Source organism: Ascidia mentula, chromosome 2, assembly GCF_947561715.1.
Source record: "Ascidia mentula chromosome 2, kaAscMent1.1, whole genome shotgun sequence".
In the NCBI taxonomy this organism is placed as follows: Eukaryota; Metazoa; Chordata; class Ascidiacea; order Phlebobranchia; family Ascidiidae; genus Ascidia; species Ascidia mentula.
Window position 1 is genome coordinate 617,449 of NC_138567.1, and position 18,197 is coordinate 635,645.

Below are 18,197 nucleotides of genomic sequence, written 5' to 3' on the forward strand. Positions count from 1 at the left end.
ATTTTATCGTACGGTTTTCAAACCCATGTAAAGCGTGATGATTAGAAATTTGACATGAGCTCATTTAGGCTTAAATTGTCTCGCAGTTTAAACTTTGGCGTTGATACAAACAGAACAAGGAGCTACGTGATGTTGATGGATGAAATCCATACTCTACCATTATAACAACTATTTGAAAGTTAATGTTACAATTAATTAGGAGTACACGTACACTTGACTCAATAACCTTCATGATGTTTTCGGTGTTCATGTTATTTTGTTTCTTTTGTTTGTTGTTTAGTTTTTATTTATTTTTTTATTTCTCAAATGGTTTGATTTTTTGTTTGTTTCATTCATTGAGAGCTCAAACAATAGTTTCATCGTTTAGCCTCAAACAGTTCGTGTCAGGACGTCCTTCTGAACTCGATCAGTCGACCATTAAGTGGGATCTACACGTTGGAAGACTCGAGGGGGTTCCAATACCAGACCTACTGCGACATGTTAACGAATGGAGGTGGTTGGACTCTCATCGCTTCCATTCACGAAAACAACGCTCAGACGAACGGTAGATGTACACAGGGGGACAGATGGTCGAGTGAGCAAGGTTTATCGTCGTTACAACCGAGAGCAGATAATTGGATGAATCAAAATACGTTCGGAAGTGTTGTTTCTGCAACTAACGATGATTTCAAAAATCCAGGTTACTTTGATATCCATGCAAAAAACCTCATGATCTGGCAAGTAAGGAACCTTTGCATGTGACTTTGGTTGCACGATTTTCTTGTTAAATGTTTCCAGGTTCCCAACGAAACTCCGGTGGAGGAATGGAGGAAGAGTTCCTATCTCAAATACAGAACCACCTCAGATTTCTTGGATATGTTCAGCGGCAACTTGTACAACTTATACAAGTATTATTACCCAATAGTTTCCCTTCAGTACGCTTGGCCGGCAGACTACGGTCCAGCGGTTCCTGTGGTGTTTGATGAAGGCAACGGTGGTGATTTGGTTTCACATTTCGGTCCCAGCATTCAACCGTACCTTACCCCAGGATATATACATGTAAGATTATCTGATCAACCTACCCATTTGACCTATAAATATGAATGGGTTTTAAGCAGTTGTTCCCAACCTTTTTGCTGAAAAATTCGAAACAACTTTCATAACCTGTAATTCTGTAAAATCTAAGCTAAAATGCAATGATAAGTTTTAATACAAAAGAAGTTTTAATTTGGTATAAATTATTAATTTCGAACCCGAAGGAATTCATTTAATGAGAAAAAAACATTTATCTGGAACGGGTAAAATACCGGCGATTTAGAAACATGGATTTAAAATATGTTTTTTTTGCAGTTTAGGGTCCTTAACACTAACCGTGACGCATATGCTCTGTGCCCCGGTGTGAAAGTGAGTGAGACATCACTGAATAATGCAGATGCATGTATCGGATCAACCGGTTACAACGAGTACATTAATCACTGTGGAGATTTCGCCGGTTGGAGCAACAATGGTTACGGAACACACGTTGAATGGAGCGTTGACAAATACCTGATAGAAACCACATTCCTAATGTTTTATCGGTGATCGACGAATGGGCGAAAATTTAATTCGTAATTAATATTTTAAATTTGACAAAAAAGAATAAAATAAATTCTGCTGACATTTGCCTTGCTTCGTTTTCTCTGCAAGAGAGGAGCGAAGAAATGCACGTAATATGTGGCAAAGTTAATGCATATCGACGCCAATCACTGTTTAATATATGTTGAACACACCTTCTTTATAAACACATACTAAAGACAGAATACCAAAACAATCGAAACAAATTGCATTGGTGCTAATTCCAATCAGAACTTGCTTAAAGTATCAGTGTTTATAAACCTTTTGAAAAAATACAAAACAATAAATGAGCTATTACTTCACCAAAATATTTAACCAAAAAGAAGCGAATACTGTGATGATGAACTTATAATTTAATAAAAACGTAACAATCGGAATGGGCAGTGCATTATTATAACATCACGAGTGACACCATTTCAAAGAGCGCAAAATTGAAGCAAAGAGAAAAAATGCTACGAAATGTGTGCAGGAATCAGTCGGTGTAGGTTGGTGTTGTGCGACATTTGGGTTTAACGGGTCAACAACTTCAACAAACATTGTTCGTTTGCTGGCACTAAGACAAGAAGTAACTTATGTGTGGCTTGTTAACACAATCGTCAAGGTTTCTGTTACTATGCGATGCAGAAACAACCCCGTAAATAAAAAAAATTGGGGTTTGGTAGACATATGTTTACTTCTTCTTGGACACCCCAACGGTACGACCACGTCTACCAGTGGTTTTAGTGTGTTGGCCGCGCACTCTGAGACCCCAATAGTGTCAAAGACCTCGGTGGGCACGGATTTTCTTCATTCGTTCCAGATCCTCACGGAGCTTGTTATTGAGCTGGTTAGACAAGACCTCGCTGAACTTGCCATCGCGTACATCGTTCTGTGGATTGAGAAACCAATCAGAAATCTTATGCGGGTTCTGCATGTTGATAACAACACGATCAAGTTCAGTTTAATGTTCCTAGCTACTTGTTGTTCTTGACCATTGTTTCTATTCACCCAAGCAGCAGCGTTCCAGACGGGCAATGTGTTAGATGCAATAGAATATCTCTAGCGACTACAAGTGGCATTCAAGCTGACGATTTGTAACCGCATGGGGGACAATGTATATATTCAACATATCAGCTCATGGTAAAGGTTGGGGGGTCGATTGGAAGCATCGGTCAAAAATAAGTAAAGGTTTATGCCACTTGTCCCCCAGTCGCTAGAGATATTCAAAAATAAGTAAAGGTTCACAAAGTGGAAGTCTTTGCTTGGCCGTTTGGTCAGCAAAGTCGTCTGATAGTCACACCAGCTGCACTGATGACACCTCATAGGTAGAAACAGTGGCCATCTGTATGCAGCTCACATCATTAAATGTTTCTTTTCCAATTCCTTCATGTGCATCAGAATAAAAATCTGCACAAAACCATTAACTGCGAGTAATTTCATTGGTTTGGAAACTATTACATTCCCGCATTTTTTAGTCTTCTGGCCGCTCTTTGTATAATTGTGAGGTCATCCAAACATATGGAGTGACTTTGCAAAGGTGATTTTAAGGTCACGACGCCGGCAAATCACTCTATTTAGTCCCACGGTTGACTGAACATACAAACCGCAACGCCAAACGCCGACACCGATCGCCACGATCTTACGGAAATGGCGCAATTGTAAACCATCCAATCGTAAGACGTTTTGCATCACACGAACTGGTATTCAATCTTGTTATCTTCACGCATTACCGAGCATGACTAAACGTTGCGTTATCTTGGTGAAAACAAGTGCATTCGACCGTTACATAAGAAGGACACGGGACAAAATGTTATCTTGCACCAACCTCAGTAAATTTGGATTGACAAATTTTCAAAATTATTTGCGGGATATTATTTATTTTTACCGATGGTTTTGCTCAAGGCGATGCCTACAAAATTGATTTCTTTTTTCCATCGAACGAACTTCTGTTCTGAACAGTTACATCACCTCTAAACGGCTCACGACTTTAGAGTGACGTAAGAGTCTCATCTAAAAATTGGTGCCCGGGTTGCATTGTTTCGTTATTTTCTCCTCGATTCCGCAGTTCTGATGCTGGGTTGTGTGCTGTAACATTATCCTGATGAAGCCTAGCTGAACAGCAGGCGAAACGTCGGTAAAAAAAGGAGGAAAGATTATTAAAATACAAGACGTAACTGCATGCGAACAAAATGAAACGCCTTGGTGATAGTTTGAGGCCTAATTGGGCGTCGTCATAAACTCCACATATTGGTGGAAAACAAGTGCATTCGACCGTGGCCTCTGCCGACTTTGCCCAGACGATCTCACCTCTCTCAAACTTTTCAATTGTCAGACTTACGTATGACGTCACAAGTGAGATGTGATGCTTGACGTTTGTTGGTCTGCAACATGGATGCCAACCTTTCCCAACCACAAGTCAAAATATCCAAGAGACCACACAATATCTGGCAATTTTGTTCCATTCACCGTCCATGTTGTGGATTATCGTTTTTTTTTTGTACTGTGATGCATATGGTTACAGGAAAAAGCAGCCCCTGGTCAAATGCATTAGCCTGAGAGGTCAGATATGTCCCAAAAACGTACCACAAAAAAATATTTTTGATAATTTTGGTGTGTTTTGCAATTCATGACTAAATCGATTGAAATCGTAAATTATTTTGAAATGAAATGCAACGCAGTAGTAATGGATGCTCCAGTGTTGTACAATGGCATTGCGGTTAACCTGAGTCTGTCTCTGCCACGTGAATAAAATTACGGCAAAACCTGACTACAATTATCACAACAAAAAAGTTTTCTACTGCCTTTTATTGAATGTAACTTTATCTGTTCCAACCTGAGAAGCTGCCAGAAAAGAAAAGTTTAAACTGGAAACTGTTAGATGACAAGATGAAGGGCTGCAACAGCAAGCAATGCCAACTTAAACGGATCAAATCTGACGAAACCACATGAACCAGTTGTAGTGGTTGGGATGGTTGTAGTGGTTGGTATGGTTGTAGTAGGTGGGATGGTTGTAGTAGTTGGGATGGTTGTAGTGGTTTTGATGGTTGTAGTGGTTGTTGTAGTGGTTGGAATGACTATATTGGTTGGGTACGTTGCTGTGTTGCACCCATCTGTAGGTATTTACACAAAGAAGACGTTAGTCTTAAACATAATTCGACCTGAAAATAGTAGCCAAAAATCTGCTGTGAATCTAGATCAACCCACAACGAAAAATTAGATATCAACTCTAAAATGAACAATTTCTTATGCATCTCTTCCACGAGCATGTGGCCATTACTGCATGCAAGTTGGGCTTCACGTCCTAACTGCAAATCAGTCATGTGGGATGTTTTCGAACAAAAGCGTTAAAAAAACAATTCTGTGGACCTGTGCTGCAAACGGATGTACAGACGCTGAAGAGACAACCTGTCGGTATTAGCGACGATCCACACGATCTGGCGATACTTCCTGTATCTGTAACACACAGGAACAAATTTGTATATAAAAGTACTTGATTTCGTCATTAATAGAAAAAAAATTATTTTGCATTTATTGATGATCTGCGTATAAGGACAATTACCTTCGTGTAAAACGGTCACACAAGCATCAAGCAACCAGAAGCATGAGACCAAATGATCTTCAGACACTTGTGGACCCAAACAACCAGATCCAGGTGTTAGAAACGAGTTGTGCAAACAAACATAACAGTCGATGGCTTCACCTGCAATATTTAATATTTCAGATTAACCACGTTTCATCATTTCCATGTTGAACCCGAACATTTGAAGCCGACGGGCAAAGGAGTTATGGCGAAATGCAAAATTGCATTTTAATAGTTTATGTTGTCATGAATTTATCAAAGTTATTTAGGTGACTTTCTAAATCACGATCATTTCCATAAAATAAGGGAGCGATACAAGAACAAATAAAACAAATTTGAAGCTATCTGTACGGCGCCCTTGAGAAGCATTTACACACAGTGTTTGTTGTGTTTTATAATGCAACGACTTACATTTTGTAAACATAGACAAGACGATGGCCAAAATAACAATCTTCATGTTTCGAGTTATTTAAACCACTGTGTATTCCTCCAATGCAAAATAAATCCTAACACTGAATCACACGGAAATCAAACTACAAACCGCAAGCATCAAACAAGCAACCTCTCAGATAAACGCATTTACTTAAACCAGTTGTAATGAACTCCAACCTCCATCCCCTTTTTTCTAGCGGACGAAACTTCTGTTTCTACCAATGACGTCACATCCAATTTGTGAACATGTGACATTCTCACCTCTTTCCGTTAACTTTTAGGCCGTGTCTAAAATATCTAGTTCTTAACTACAACTTGTGGCAATGAATTCTCCAGTAAATATTCAGTATATTTATTTGTATAATTTGTTTCACTGAAGTTTATTGCATGGAAGTCATGAGAAATGCTCGTTGTTTGTCGATATTATATTATGTGTTGGCATAAATCCGCGATACATTTGGCAGATGGGAATGAATACAAATTCGAATTAATGAATCAATGATAAGTTGACAGAGTTATTGTCACGCATGGAAACGTTCGTAGTATTGATGATGGAGCTAAGCGCATCCGACCATGTTCGCAGACTTGGTTCAGACTGTGTCGTCATGCTCCAACGCAGCATTGGCTAGTCTCTGCCTTGGCTAAAATTCCGGCAAAATCTGACCACAATTTTCACAACATAAGTTTTCTACAGAGTTTTATTGAACGTAACGTCAAGTGTTCCAATGTTACAATCAGCCAGTTAAAAAATCTTCTTGTGCCTTCGTGTTGAAAGTAGGAATGATTACAACACAAGGAGAAGAGATGCTACAGCAAGCAATGCCAACTTGTATGGATCAAATCTGGAGGAATTGGCTGCGTTGCATCCGTCTGTAGGGGTTAATACGACAAAATAATTTATTGGAAAAAACATATTGGAAAAATGATTTTATCACTAAAATTAAACCGAACTGAAATAATTGTTTAACAAATAAAGAAACAATTTGCAAAGAAAATCCTTAGAAAGAGAAATCAAAAGTTTGACAACCCGTTAAAAAAATGCGGATTTTTAAAAATAGTTTTTTTTGTAGAGTTTTATTCCCAAAAATTCATATCCATGAGCATCAGCGAGCTTGAATTGTACGAAAGAAGTTTGCTACGCACACTGTGCTTAGCTGTTTACCACCCTACATTCCATAACCCTTACGAATACTTTCTTGGTGTTTCCCTTCAACTCATGGAGGCACAAAACCGCACGCGATGTAATTCAACCCCCTCCCCCCCCCCAGTAGGGCGGGAAATTCCACTCAGCCGTGAAAATTCTTAGAAACGAGTTTGTGCAAACAAACATAACAGTCGATGGCTTCAACTGCAATATTTAATATTTCAGATTAACCATGTTTCATCATTTCCATATTAAACCCGAACATTTGATGCCGACGGGCAAAGGAGTTATGGCGAGATGCAAAACTGAATTTTAGTAGTTTATGTTGTCATGAATTTATCAAAGTTATTCAGGCGACTTTCTAAATCATGAACAATTCCATAAAATAAGGAAGCGATACAAGAACAAATAAAATCAATTTGATTTGAAGCAATTTGTGCGACGCCCTTGGGAAACATTTACTCACAGTTTTAGTTGTGTTTTATAACTACTTACATTTCGTGAAGATAGACAGGACGGTGGTCAAAATAACAATCTTCATGATTTGAGCTGTTTCTCACCTCTTTCCGTTAACTTCTAAAATATCTAGTTCTTAACTATAATTTGTAGAAATGAATTCTCCAGTAAATATTCAGTATATTTATTTGTATAATTTGTTTCACTAAAGTTTATTGCGTGAAAGTCATGAGAAATGATCGTAGTTTGTCGATATTATATTATGTGTTGGCATAAATCCGCGATACATTTGGCAGATTGGAATGAATACAAATTCGAATTAATGAATCAATGATAAGGTGACAGAGTTATTGTCACGCATGGAAACGTTCGTAGTATTGATGATGGAGCTAAGCGCATCCGACCATGTTCGCAGACTTGGTTCAGACTGTGTCGTCATGCTCCAACGCAGCATTGGCTAGTCTCTGCCTTGGCTAAAATTCCGGCAAAATCTGACCACAATTTTCACAACATAAGTTTTCTACAGAGTTTTATTGAACGTAACGTCAAGTGTTCCAATGTTACAATCAGCCAGTTATAAAATCTTCTTGTGCCTTCGTGTTGAAAGTACGAATGATTACAACACAAGGAGAAGAGCTGCTACAGCAAGCAATGCCAACTTGTATGGATCAAATCTGGAGGAATTGGCTGCGAGCTTGAATTGTACGAAGGAAGTTTGCTACGCACACTGTGCTTAGCTGTTTACCACCCTACATTCCATAACCCTTACGAATACTTTCTTGGTGTTTCCCTTCAACTCATGGAGGCACAAAACCGCACGCGATGTAATTCAACCCCCTCCCCCCCCCTAGCAGAGCGGGAAATTCCACCCAGCCGTGAAAATTCTTCCGCGCCACTTAAACTAGTTTTATTTGGAATATTGCATTAAGTATCGACTCTATATAAAATGGACAGACACGTGGTCACAAAAACTTTTATGTTGAACAAAATGCTGACATAGGTCTAAGGACAAATTTGCTTGTAAACCTAATTGTAATTTTAATCACAACTAACCGGTGGTACAGATGGATGTGCAAACGTTGTTCACGCCTGATGCCCTGCAACCTGACTGTGAGCTTGAATAGTCACAGAGTCGATAGACTGAAGTAAGTCTGTCTGAAATGGTTTAATTTTTGTTACAAGAACTTTAAACCAACTCGCCTAATTTTATTTAGTGTTTTATTCATATAAAACTTTTTAAATATTTACAATTACAAAAAATTCATCAATAGGAATGGCTCTTCTGGCACTTAAGTTACGAAAGTGTTTATTGTAACCAACGTTTCGTCCACCATCCGGCGAGACTTTCTCAGGTTATGTCCAAAAAAAAGCAGAACAAAAAATTAGTTGGTAATTTTTAACTTACGTTGGTAGGTTGTAACTTTCAAACATGCATCCTCATCATTTGGGCATGGGTTCAAGTTCAGGCCTTCTTCAACTTGGAAACCCGGTGAATTGAGGTTATCAGAAGAGAAGAAGTACTGGTAACAATCAAGAGCATGACCGGCAAAAAACAAACATGAAACATCAACAAATAGAATAGACTTGGTTTCAAGCAACAGTTACACCATAACTGTACTGACGAGACATATCTGAAACTCTTCTTGCTGCATAATCCACAAAGTCAACTTACATTGCATCAAAGTGGACAGAAGTGTGACCACAAAAATAATCTTCATGTTTTCAGCAGCTCAACAAATGTCAGTAGCGCGAATTTAAGTTGTCTTCCAGCAATACCGGTTCCAATTTCAGCCCTTCAATCCTAAAGAACTAAAAAAAACTAAAATATTGTTGTCAAAAATCTCGCCAAACAAATTTTTGAAATGAAATGCAACGCAGAAGAAATGGATGCTCCAGTGTTGTACAATGGCATTGCGGTTAACCTAAGTCTGTCTCTGCCTCGTGACTAAAATTTAGGCAAAATCTGACTATAATTATCACAACAAAAAAGTTTCCCACTGCCTTTTATTGAATGCAACTTTATCTGTTCCAACGTGAGAGGCTGCCAGAATAGAAAAGTTTAAACTGGAAACTGTTAGATGACAAGGTGAAGGGCTGCAACAGCAAGCAATGCCAACTTAAACAGATCAAATCTGACAAAACCACATGAACCAGTTGTAGTGGTTGGGATGGTTGTAGTGGTTGGGATGGTTGTAGTGGTTGTTGTGGTTGTAGTAGTTGTGGTAGTTGAGATGGTTGTAGTAGGTGGGATGGTTGTAGTAGTTGGGATAGTTATAGTGCTAGGGTATGTTGCTGTGTTGCACCCATCTGTAGGGATTTACACAAAGAAGACGTTAGTCTTAAACATAATTCGAACTGAAAATAGTAGCCAGAAATCTGCTGTGAATCTAGATCAACCCACAATGAAACACTAGATATAAACTCTAAAATGAAACAATTTCTTATGCATCTCTTCCACGAGCATGTGGCCATTACTGCATGCAAGTTGGGCTTCACGTCCTAACTGCAAATCAGTTATGTGGCATATTTTCGAAGAAAAACGTTAAAAAAACGATTCTGTGGACCTGTGCTGCAAACGGATGTACAGATGCTGAAGAGACAACCAGTCGGTATTAACGACGATCCACACGATCTGGCGATACTTCCTGTATCTGTAACACACAGGAACAAATTTGTACATGAAAATACTTGATTTCGTCATCAATAGAAGAAATTTATTGTGTAATTATTGATGATCTGCGTATATGATATAAGGACAATTACCTTCGTGCAAAACGGTCACACAAGCATCAAACAACCCGAAGCATGACACCAAATAACCTTCCGACATTTGCGGTCCAAGACATCCAGATCCAGGTGTTAGAAACGAGTTGTGCAAACAAACATAACAGTCGATGGCTTCACCTGCAATATTAAATATTTCAGATTAACCATGTTTCATCATTTCCATATTGAACCTGAACATTTCATACCGAGGGGCAAAGGAGTTATGGCGAGATGCAAAACTAAATTTTAATAGTTTATGTTGTCATGAATTCATCAAAGTTGTTCATGTGATTTTCTAAATCATGAACAATTCCATAAAATAAGGAAGCGATACAAGAACAAATAAAACAAATTTGATTTGAAGTAATTTGTGCGACGCCCTTGGGAAGCATTTACTCACAGTTTTAGTTGTGTTTTATAACTACTTACATTTTGTGAAGATAGACAGGACGGTGGTCAAAATAACAATCTTCATGTTTTAATCTGTTTGAATCACTGTGTATTCCTCCAATGTAAAATAAATCCTAACACTGAATCACATGGAAATCAAACTACAAACCGCAAGCGTCAAACAAGTTACCTCTCAGATGAACGCTTTTACTTAAACCAGTTGTAATGAAACCCAACCTCCATCCCATTGTAAATTCGCCCCAATAGCTTTTTATCTGAGTTTCCTTTTTTCCAGCGGACGAAACTTTTGTTTCTACCAATGACGTCACATCCAATTTGTGAACATGTGACATTCTCACCTCTTTCCGTTAACTTTTAAGCCGTGTCTAATATATCTAATTCTTAACTATAACTTGTGGCAATGAATTCTCCAGTAAATATTCAGTATATTTATTTGTACAATTTGTTTCACTGAAGTTTATTGCGTGGAAGTCATGAGAAATGCTCGTTGTTTGTCGATATTATATTATGTGTTGGCATAAATCCGCGATACACTTGGCAGATGGGAATGAATACAAATTCGAATTAATGAATCAATTATAAGTTGACAGAGTTATTGTCACGCATGGAAGCGTTTGTAGTATTGATGATAGGGCCAAGTGAATTCGACCATGTTTTCAGACTTGGTTCAGACTGTGTCGTCATGCTCCAACGCACAGTGGCATTGGGGTTAATTTACGTTAGTCTCTGCCTTGGCTAAAATTGCGTCGAAATCTGACCACAATTTTCACAACATAAGTTTTCTACAGAGTTTTATTGAACGTAAAGTGTTCCAATGTTACAAGCAGCCAGTGTAAAAAGCTTATTGTCCCTTCGTGTTGAAAGTCCATGTTGTGGATTATCTTTTTTTGTACTGTGATGCATATGTTTACTGGAAAAAGCAGCACTGGGCCAAATTCGTCGGCCTGAGAGGTCAGATATGTCCCAAAAATGTACCACAAATAAAAACATTTTTGGTAATTTTGGTGTGTTTGGCAATTCATGACTAAATCTAGTGAAGTAGAAATTATTTTGAAATGAAATGCAAAGCAGAAGAAATGGATGCTCCAGTGTTGTACAATGGCATTGCGGTTAACCTGAGTCTGTCTCTGCCTGGTGAATAAAATTACGGCAAAAAATCTAACTACAAATTATCACAACAAAAAAGTTTCCCACTGCCTTTTATTGAATGCAACTTTATCTGTTCCAACGTGAGAGGCTGCCAGAATAGAAAAGTTTAAACTGGAAACTGTTAGATAACAAAGTGGAGGGCTGCAACAGCAAGCAATGCCAACTTAAACGGATCAAATCTGACAAAACCACATGAACCAGTTGTAGTGGTTGGGATGGTTGTAGTGGTTTTGATGGTTGTGGTGGTTGTTGAGGTGGTTGGAATGACTATATAAGTTGGGTACGTTGCTGTGTTGCACCCATCTGTAGGGATTTACACAAAGAAGACCTTAGTCTTAAACATAATTCGACCTAAAATTTGTAGCCAAAAATCTGCTGTGAATCTAGATAACCCCACAACGAAACACTAGATATCAACTCTAAAATGAAACATTTTTTTATGCATCTCTTCCACGAGCATGTGGACATTACTGCATGCAAGTCGGGCTTCACGTCCTAACTGCAAATCAGTTATGTGGCATATTTTCGAAGAAAAGCGTTAAAAAAACGTTTCTGCGGACCTGTGCTGCAAACAGATGTACAGATGCTGAAGAGACAACCTGTCGGTATTAGCGACGATCCACATGATCTGGCGATACTTCCTGTATCTGTTACACACAGGAACAAATTTGTACAAGAAAATACTTGATTTCGTCATTAATAGAAAAAAATTATTGTGTAATTATTGATGATCTGCGTATATGATATAAGGACAATTACCTTCGTGTAAAACGGTCACACAAGCATCAAACAACCCGAAGCATGACACCAAATAACCTTCAGACACTTGTGGTCCAAGACATCCAGATCCAGGTGTTAGAAACGAGTTGTGCAAACAAACATAACAGTCGATGGCTTCATCTGCAATATTTAATATTTCAGATTAACCATGTTTCATCATTTCCATATTGAACCTGAACATTTCATACCGACGGGCAAAGGAGTTATGGCGAGATGCAAAACTGAATTTTAATAGTTTATGTTGTCAAGAATTCATCAAAGTTGTTCATGTGATTTTCTAAATCATGAACAATTCCATAAAACAAGGAAGCGATACCAGAACAAATAAAATCAATTTGATTTGAAGCAATTTGTGCGACGCCCTTGGGAAGCATTTACTCACAGTTTTTGTTGCGTTTTATAACTACTTACACTTACTTGTGTTTTATAACTACTTACCGCTCTTTGTATAATTGTGAGGAGATCCAAACATATGGAGTGACTTTGCAAAGGTGATTTTAAGGTCACGACGCCAGCAAATCACTCTATTTAGTCCCACGGTTGATTGAACATACAAAACGCAACGCCCAACGCCGACACCGATCGCCACGATCTTACGGAAATGGCGCAATTGTAAACCATCCAATCGTAAGACGTTTTGCATCACACGAACTGGTATTCAATCTTGTTATCTTCACGCATGACCGCGCATGTCTAAACGTTGCGTTATCTTGGTGAAAACAAGTGCATTCGACCGTTACATAAGAAGGACAAGGGACAAAATGTTATCTTGCTCCAACCTCAGTAAATTTGGATTGACAAATTTTCAAAATTATTTGCGGGATATTATTTATTTTTACCGATGGTTTTGCTCAAGGCGATCCCTACAAAATTGATTTCTTTTTTCCGTGGAACGAAACTTCTGTTCTGAACAGTTACGTCGCCTCTAAACGGCTCACGACTTTAGAGTGACGTAAGAGTCTCATCTAAAAATTGGTTTCCAGGTTGCATCGTTTTGTTGTTTTCTCCTTGCGTATGCCAGTGAGACAGAAAGGACCGATTGCGCAGTTCTGATGCTTGATTGTGTGCTGTATCATTATCCTGATGAAGCCTAGCTGAACAGCAGGCGAAACGTCGGTAAAAAAAGGAGGAAAGGTTATTAATATAAAAGACATAACTGTATACGAACAAAATGAAACGCCTTGGTGATAGTTTGAGGCCTAATTGGGCGTCGTCATAAACGCCACGTTTTGGTGGAAAACAAATAAAATCAATTTGATTTGAAGCAATTTGTGCGACGCCCTTGGGAAGCATTTACTCACAGTTTTTGTTGCGTTTTATAACTACTTACACTTACTTGTGTTTTATAACTACTTACCGCTCTTTGTATAATTGTGAGGAGATCCAAACATATGGAGTGACTTTGCAAAGGTGATTTTAAGGTCACGACGCCAGCAAATCACTCTATTTAGTCCCACGGTTGATTGAACATACAAAACGCAACGCCCAACGCCGACACCGATCGCCACGATCTTACGGAAATGGCGCAATTGTAAACCATCCAATCGTAAGACGTTTTGCATCACACGAACTGGTATTCAATCTTGTTATCTTCACGCATGACCGCGCATGTCTAAACGTTGCGTTATCTTGGTGAAAACAAGTGCATTCGACCGTTACATAAGAAGGACAAGGGACAAAATGTTATCTTGCTCCAACCTCAGTAAATTTGGATTGACAAATTTTCAAAATTATTTGCGGGATATTATTTATTTTTACCGATGGTTTTGCTCAAGGCGATCCCTACAAAATTGATTTCTTTTTTCCGTGGAACGAAACTTCTGTTCTGAACAGTTACGTCGCCTCTAAACGGCTCACGACTTTAGAGTGACGTAAGAGTCTCATCTAAAAATTGGTTTCCAGGTTGCATCGTTTTGTTGTTTTCTCCTTGCGTATGCCAGTGAGACAGAAAGGACCGATTGCGCAGTTCTGATGCTTGATTGTGTGCTGTATCATTATCCTGATGATTCCTAGCTGAACAGCAGGCGAAACGTCGGTCAAAAAAAGTTACGTTTAATTGTACAAAGAGGAAAGGTTATTAAAATAAAAGACATAACTGTATACGAACAAAATGAAACGCCTTGGTGATAGTTTGAGGCCTAATTGGGCGTTGTCATAAACGCCACGTTTTGGTGGAAAACAAGTGCATTCGACCGTGACCTCTGCCGACTTTGCCCAAACGATCTCACCTCGCTCAAATTTTTCAATTGTCAGACTTACGTATGACGTCACAAGTGAGATGTGATGCTTGACGTTTGTTGGTCTGCAACATGGATGCCAACCTTTTTCAACCACAAGTCAAAATATCCAAGAGACCACACAATATCTGGCAATTTTGTTCCATTCACTGTCCATGTTGTGGATTATCGTTTTTTTTGTGCTGTGATGCATATGGTTACAGGAAAAAGCAGCACCGGGTCAAATGCATTAGCCTGAGAGGTCAGATATGTCCCAAAATTGTACCACAAAAAATGTTTTTGATAATTTTGGTGTCTTTTGCAATTCATGACTAAATCGATTGAAATCGAAAATTATTTTGAAATGAAATGCAAAGCAGAAGAATAGGATGCTCCAGTGTTGTACAATGGGATTGCGGTTAACCTGAGTCTGTCTCTGTCTCGTGAATAAAAATACGGCAAAACCTGACCACACTTTTCACAACAAAAAGTTTTCTTCTGCCTTTTATTGAATGCAACTTTATCTGTTCCAACGTTGAAAGCTACCAGAATAAAAAACGTCTGATTCAGCACGTTTAAACTGGAAACTGTTAGATGACAAGGTGAAGGGCTGCAACAGCAAGCAATGCCAACTTAAACAGATCAAATCTGACAAAGCCACATGAACCAGTTGTAGTGGTTGTTGTGGTTGTAGTAGTTGTGGTAGTTGAGATGGTTGTAGTAGGTGGGATGGTTGTAGTAGTTGGGATGGTTAAAGTGCTAGGGTATGTTGCTGTGTTGCACCCATCTGTAGGGATTTACACAAAGAAGACGTTAGTCTGAAACATAATTCGATCTGAAATTAGTAGCCAGAAATCTGCTGTGAATCTTGATTACCCCACAACGAAACACTAGATATCAACTCTAAAATGAAACATTTTAAAAATGTGCAATTTTGTTTGCACCTCTTGCACGAGCATGTGGCCATTACTGCATACATGCATGTCTGTCGGGCTTCACGGCCTAACTGCAAATCAGTCATGTGTTAAATTTTGGAGAAAAACACGCTAAAAAAACGTTTTTGCGGACCTGTGCTGCAAACAGATGTACAGATGCTGAAGAGACAACCTGTCGGTATTAGTGACGATCCACACGATCTGTCGATACTGCCTGTATCTGTAACACACAGGAACAAATTTGTATATAAAAGTACTTGATTTCGTCATAAACAGAAAAAAAATTATTGTGCAATTATATGTGGTCAAAATAACAATCTTCATGTTTTGAGCTGTTTAAACCACTGTGTATTCCTCCAATGGAAAATAAATCCTAACACTGAATCACATGGAAATCAAACTACAAACCGCAAGTGTCAAACAAGTTACCTCTCAGATGAACGCTTTTACTTAAACCAGTTGTAATAAACTCCACCCTCCATCCCATTGTAAATTCGCCCCAATAGCTTTTTATCTGAGTTTCCTTTTTTCCAGCGCACGAAACTTTTGTTTCTACCAATGACGTCACATCCAATTTGTGAACATGTGACATTCTCACCTCTTTCCGTTAACTTTTAAGCCGTGTCTAAAATATCTAATTCTTAACTATAACTTGTGGCAATGAATTCTCCAGTAAATATTCAGTATATTTATTTGTACAATTTGTTTCACTGAAGTTTATTGCGTGGAAGTCATGAGAAATGATCGTTGTTTGTCGATGTTTTAGTATGTGTTGGAAAAAATCCGCGATACATTTGGCAGATGGGAATGAATACAAATTCGAATTAATGAATCAATTATAAGTTGACAGAGTTATTGTCACGCATGGAAGCGTTTGTAGTATTGATGATGGGGCCAAGTGAATTCGACCATGTTCGCAGACTTGGTTCAGACTGTGTCGTCATGCTCCAACGCACAGTGGCATTGGGGTTAATTTACGTTAGTCTCTGCCTTGGCTAAAATTGCGTCGAAATCTGACCACAATTTTCACAACATAAGTTTTCTACAGAGTTTTATTTTACGTAACCTCAAGTGTTCCAATTTTACAAGCAGCCAGTGTAAAAAGCTTATTGTAACTTCGTGTTGAAAGTCCATGTTGTGGATTATCTTTTTTTGTACTGTGATGCAAATGTTTACTGGAAAAAGCAGCACTGGGCCAAATTCGTCAGCCTGAGAGGTCAGATATGTCCCAAAAATGTACCACAAATAAAAATATTTTTGGTAATTTTGGTGTGTTTGGCAATTCATGACTAAATCGAGTGAAGTCGAAATTATTTTGAAATGAAATGCAAAGCAGAAGAAATGGATGCTCCAGTGTTGTACAATGGCATTGCGGTTAACCTGAGTCTGTCTCTGCCTGGTGAATAAAATTACGGCAAAATCTGACTACAAATTATCACAACATTAAAGTTTCCCACTGCCTTTTATTGAATGCAACTTTATCTTTTCCAACGTGAAAAGCTGCCAGAATAGAAAAGTTTAAACTGGAAACTGTTAGATGATAAGGTGAAAGGCTGCAACAGCAAGCAATGCCAACTTAAACGGATCAAATCTGACGAAACCACATGAACCAGTTGTAGTGGTTGGGATGGTAGTAGTGGTTGTTGTAGTGGTTGGAATGACTATATTGGTTGGGTATGTTGCCGTGTTGCACCCATCTGTAGGTATTTACACAAAGAAGACGTTATTCTTAAACATAATTCGACCTGAAATTAGTAGCTAGAAATCTGCTGTGAATCTAGATAACCCAACAATGTAACACTAGATAGCAATTCTAAAATGAAACATTTTAAAAATGTGCAATTTTGTTAGCACCTCTTGCACGAGCATGTGGCCATTACTGCATACATGCATGTCTGTCGGGCTTCACGGCCTAACTGCAAATCAGTCATGTGTTAAATTTTGGAGAAAAACACGCTAAAAAAACGTTTTTGCGGACCTGTGCTGCAAACAGATGTACAGATGCTGAAGAGACAACCTGTCGGTATTAGTGACGATCCACACGATCTGTCGATACTGCCTGTATCTGTAACACACAGGAACAAATTTGTATATAAAAGTACTTGATTTCGTCATAAACAGAAAAAAAATTATTGTGCAATTATATGTGGTCAAAATAACAATCTTCATGTTTTGAGCTGTTTAAACCACTGTGTATTCCTCCAATGGAAAATAAATCCTAACACTGAATCACATGGAAATCAAACTACAAACCGCAAGTGTCAAACAAGTTACCTCTCAGATGAACGCTTTTACTTAAACCAGTTGTAATAAACTCCACCCTCCATCCCATTGTAAATTCGCCCCAATAGCTTTTTATCTGAGTTTCCTTTTTTCCAGCGCACGAAACTTTTGTTTCTACCAATGACGTCACATCCAATTTGTGAACATGTGACATTCTCACCTCTTTCCGTTAACTTTTAAGCCGTGTCTAAAATATCTAATTCTTAACTATAACTTGTGGCAATGAATTCTCCAGTAAATATTCAGTATATTTATTTGTACAATTTGTTTCACTGAAGTTTATTGCGTGGAAGTCATGAGAAATGATCGTTGTTTGTCGATGTTTTAGTATGTGTTGGAAAAAATCCGCGATACATTTGGCAGATGGGAATGAATACAAATTCGAATTAATGAATCAATTATAAGTTGACAGAGTTATTGTCACGCATGGAAGCGTTTGTAGTATTGATGATGGGGCCAAGTGAATTCGACCA

General features: G+C 38.4%; 5 protein-coding genes and 1 long non-coding RNA gene across 6 annotated transcripts; 1 reads left to right on the forward strand and 5 right to left on the reverse strand.

Moving 5' to 3' along the window:
- Nucleotides 1-378: 378 nt before the first annotated feature.
- Nucleotides 379-1,560, forward strand: LOC145889707 (intelectin-1a-like). Its single transcript, XM_082980710.1, has 3 exons — nucleotides 379-720; nucleotides 778-1,038; nucleotides 1,330-1,560. Exons 1-3 carry the CDS (start codon nucleotides 478-480, stop codon nucleotides 1,558-1,560), a joined length of 735 nt encoding a protein of 244 aa, XP_082836836.1. The 5' UTR covers nucleotides 379-477.
- Nucleotides 1,561-4,401: 2,841 nt separating this feature from the next.
- Nucleotides 4,402-5,696, reverse strand: LOC145889548 (uncharacterized). Its single transcript, XM_082980527.1, has 4 exons — nucleotides 5,564-5,696; nucleotides 5,132-5,272; nucleotides 4,939-5,025; nucleotides 4,402-4,682 (listed from the first exon to the last, which is right to left on the reverse strand). Exons 1-4 carry the CDS (start codon nucleotides 5,607-5,609, stop codon nucleotides 4,447-4,449), a joined length of 510 nt encoding a protein of 169 aa, XP_082836653.1. The 5' UTR covers nucleotides 5,610-5,696; the 3' UTR covers nucleotides 4,402-4,446.
- A 624-nt stretch (nucleotides 5,697-6,320) lies between these two features.
- Nucleotides 6,321-8,902, reverse strand: LOC145889025 (uncharacterized). Its single transcript, XM_082979899.1, has 4 exons — nucleotides 8,885-8,902; nucleotides 8,590-8,767; nucleotides 8,238-8,339; nucleotides 6,321-6,454 (listed from the first exon to the last, which is right to left on the reverse strand). The coding sequence occupies exons 1-4, from the start codon at nucleotides 8,900-8,902 to the stop codon at nucleotides 6,369-6,371; spliced, it is 384 nt and encodes a 127-aa protein (XP_082836025.1). The 3' UTR covers nucleotides 6,321-6,368.
- A 269-nt stretch (nucleotides 8,903-9,171) lies between these two features.
- On the reverse strand, nucleotides 9,172-10,572 carry LOC145889550 (uncharacterized). The gene is made up of 4 exons (XM_082980528.1): nucleotides 10,380-10,572; nucleotides 9,948-10,088; nucleotides 9,749-9,835; nucleotides 9,172-9,491 (listed from the first exon to the last, which is right to left on the reverse strand). The coding sequence occupies exons 1-4, from the start codon at nucleotides 10,423-10,425 to the stop codon at nucleotides 9,259-9,261; spliced, it is 507 nt and encodes a 168-aa protein (XP_082836654.1). The 5' UTR covers nucleotides 10,426-10,572; the 3' UTR covers nucleotides 9,172-9,258.
- Nucleotides 10,573-15,011: 4,439 nt separating this feature from the next.
- On the reverse strand, nucleotides 15,012-15,920 carry LOC145889551 (uncharacterized). The gene is made up of 3 exons (XR_014399515.1): nucleotides 15,871-15,920; nucleotides 15,575-15,661; nucleotides 15,012-15,293 (listed from the first exon to the last, which is right to left on the reverse strand). It is a non-coding gene; the product is annotated as an uncharacterized LOC145889551 (long non-coding RNA).
- A 983-nt stretch (nucleotides 15,921-16,903) lies between these two features.
- LOC145889833 (uncharacterized) lies at nucleotides 16,904-17,775 on the reverse strand. Its single transcript, XM_082980872.1, has 3 exons — nucleotides 17,716-17,775; nucleotides 17,420-17,506; nucleotides 16,904-17,138 (listed from the first exon to the last, which is right to left on the reverse strand). The coding sequence occupies exons 1-3, from the start codon at nucleotides 17,771-17,773 to the stop codon at nucleotides 16,975-16,977; spliced, it is 309 nt and encodes a 102-aa protein (XP_082836998.1). The 5' UTR covers nucleotides 17,774-17,775; the 3' UTR covers nucleotides 16,904-16,974.
- Nucleotides 17,776-18,197: the final 422 nt, after the last annotated feature.

Bases quoted from the DNA above. Each gene is read 5' to 3' on its own strand.
- LOC145889707 (XM_082980710.1), top strand. From the start codon at position 478: ATGTTAACGAATGGAGGTGGTTGGACTCTCATCGCTTCCATTCACGAA. The intron at 721-777 runs GTAAGGAACCTT...AAATGTTTCCAG, and splicing joins AAAACCTCATGATCTGGCAA to GTTCCCAACGAAACTCCGGT. The intron at 1,039-1,329 runs GTAAGATTATCT...TTTTTTTTGCAG, and splicing joins TTACCCCAGGATATATACAT to TTTAGGGTCCTTAACACTAA.
- LOC145889548 (XM_082980527.1), bottom strand. From the start codon at position 5,609: ATGAAGATTGTTATTTTGGCCATCGTCTTGTCTATGTTTACAAAAT. The intron at 5,273-5,563 runs GTAAGTCGTTGC...TAAATATTGCAG, and splicing joins CTTGTCTATGTTTACAAAAT to GTGAAGCCATCGACTGTTAT. The intron at 5,026-5,131 runs GTAATTGTCCTT...TGTGTGTTACAG, and splicing joins TGTGACCGTTTTACACGAAG to ATACAGGAAGTATCGCCAGA.
- LOC145889025 (XM_082979899.1), bottom strand. The intron at 8,340-8,589 runs GTAAGTTAAAAA...AAACCATTTCAG, and splicing joins GAAAGTTACAACCTACCAAC to ACAGACTTACTTCAGTCTAT. The intron at 6,455-8,237 runs GTTAGTTGTGAT...TAACCCCTACAG, and splicing joins CACATCCATCTGTACCACCG to ACGGATGCAACGCAGCCAAT.
- LOC145889550 (XM_082980528.1), bottom strand. From the start codon at position 10,425: ATGAAGATTGTTATTTTGACCACCGTCCTGTCTATCTTCACAAAAT. The intron at 10,089-10,379 runs GTAAGTAGTTAT...TTAATATTGCAG, and splicing joins CCTGTCTATCTTCACAAAAT to GTGAAGCCATCGACTGTTAT. The intron at 9,492-9,748 runs GTCCACAGAATC...AAATCCCTACAG, and splicing joins TACATCCGTTTGCAGCACAG to ATGGGTGCAACACAGCAACA.
- LOC145889833 (XM_082980872.1), bottom strand. From the start codon at position 17,773: ATGGGATGGAGGGTGGAGTTTATTACAACTGGTTTAAGTAAAAGCGTT. The intron at 17,507-17,715 runs GTAACTTGTTTG...TGTGTGTTACAG, and splicing joins TAAAAGCGTTCATCTGAGAG to ATACAGGCAGTATCGACAGA. The intron at 17,139-17,419 runs GTCCGCAAAAAC...AAATACCTACAG, and splicing joins TACATCTGTTTGCAGCACAG to ATGGGTGCAACACGGCAACA.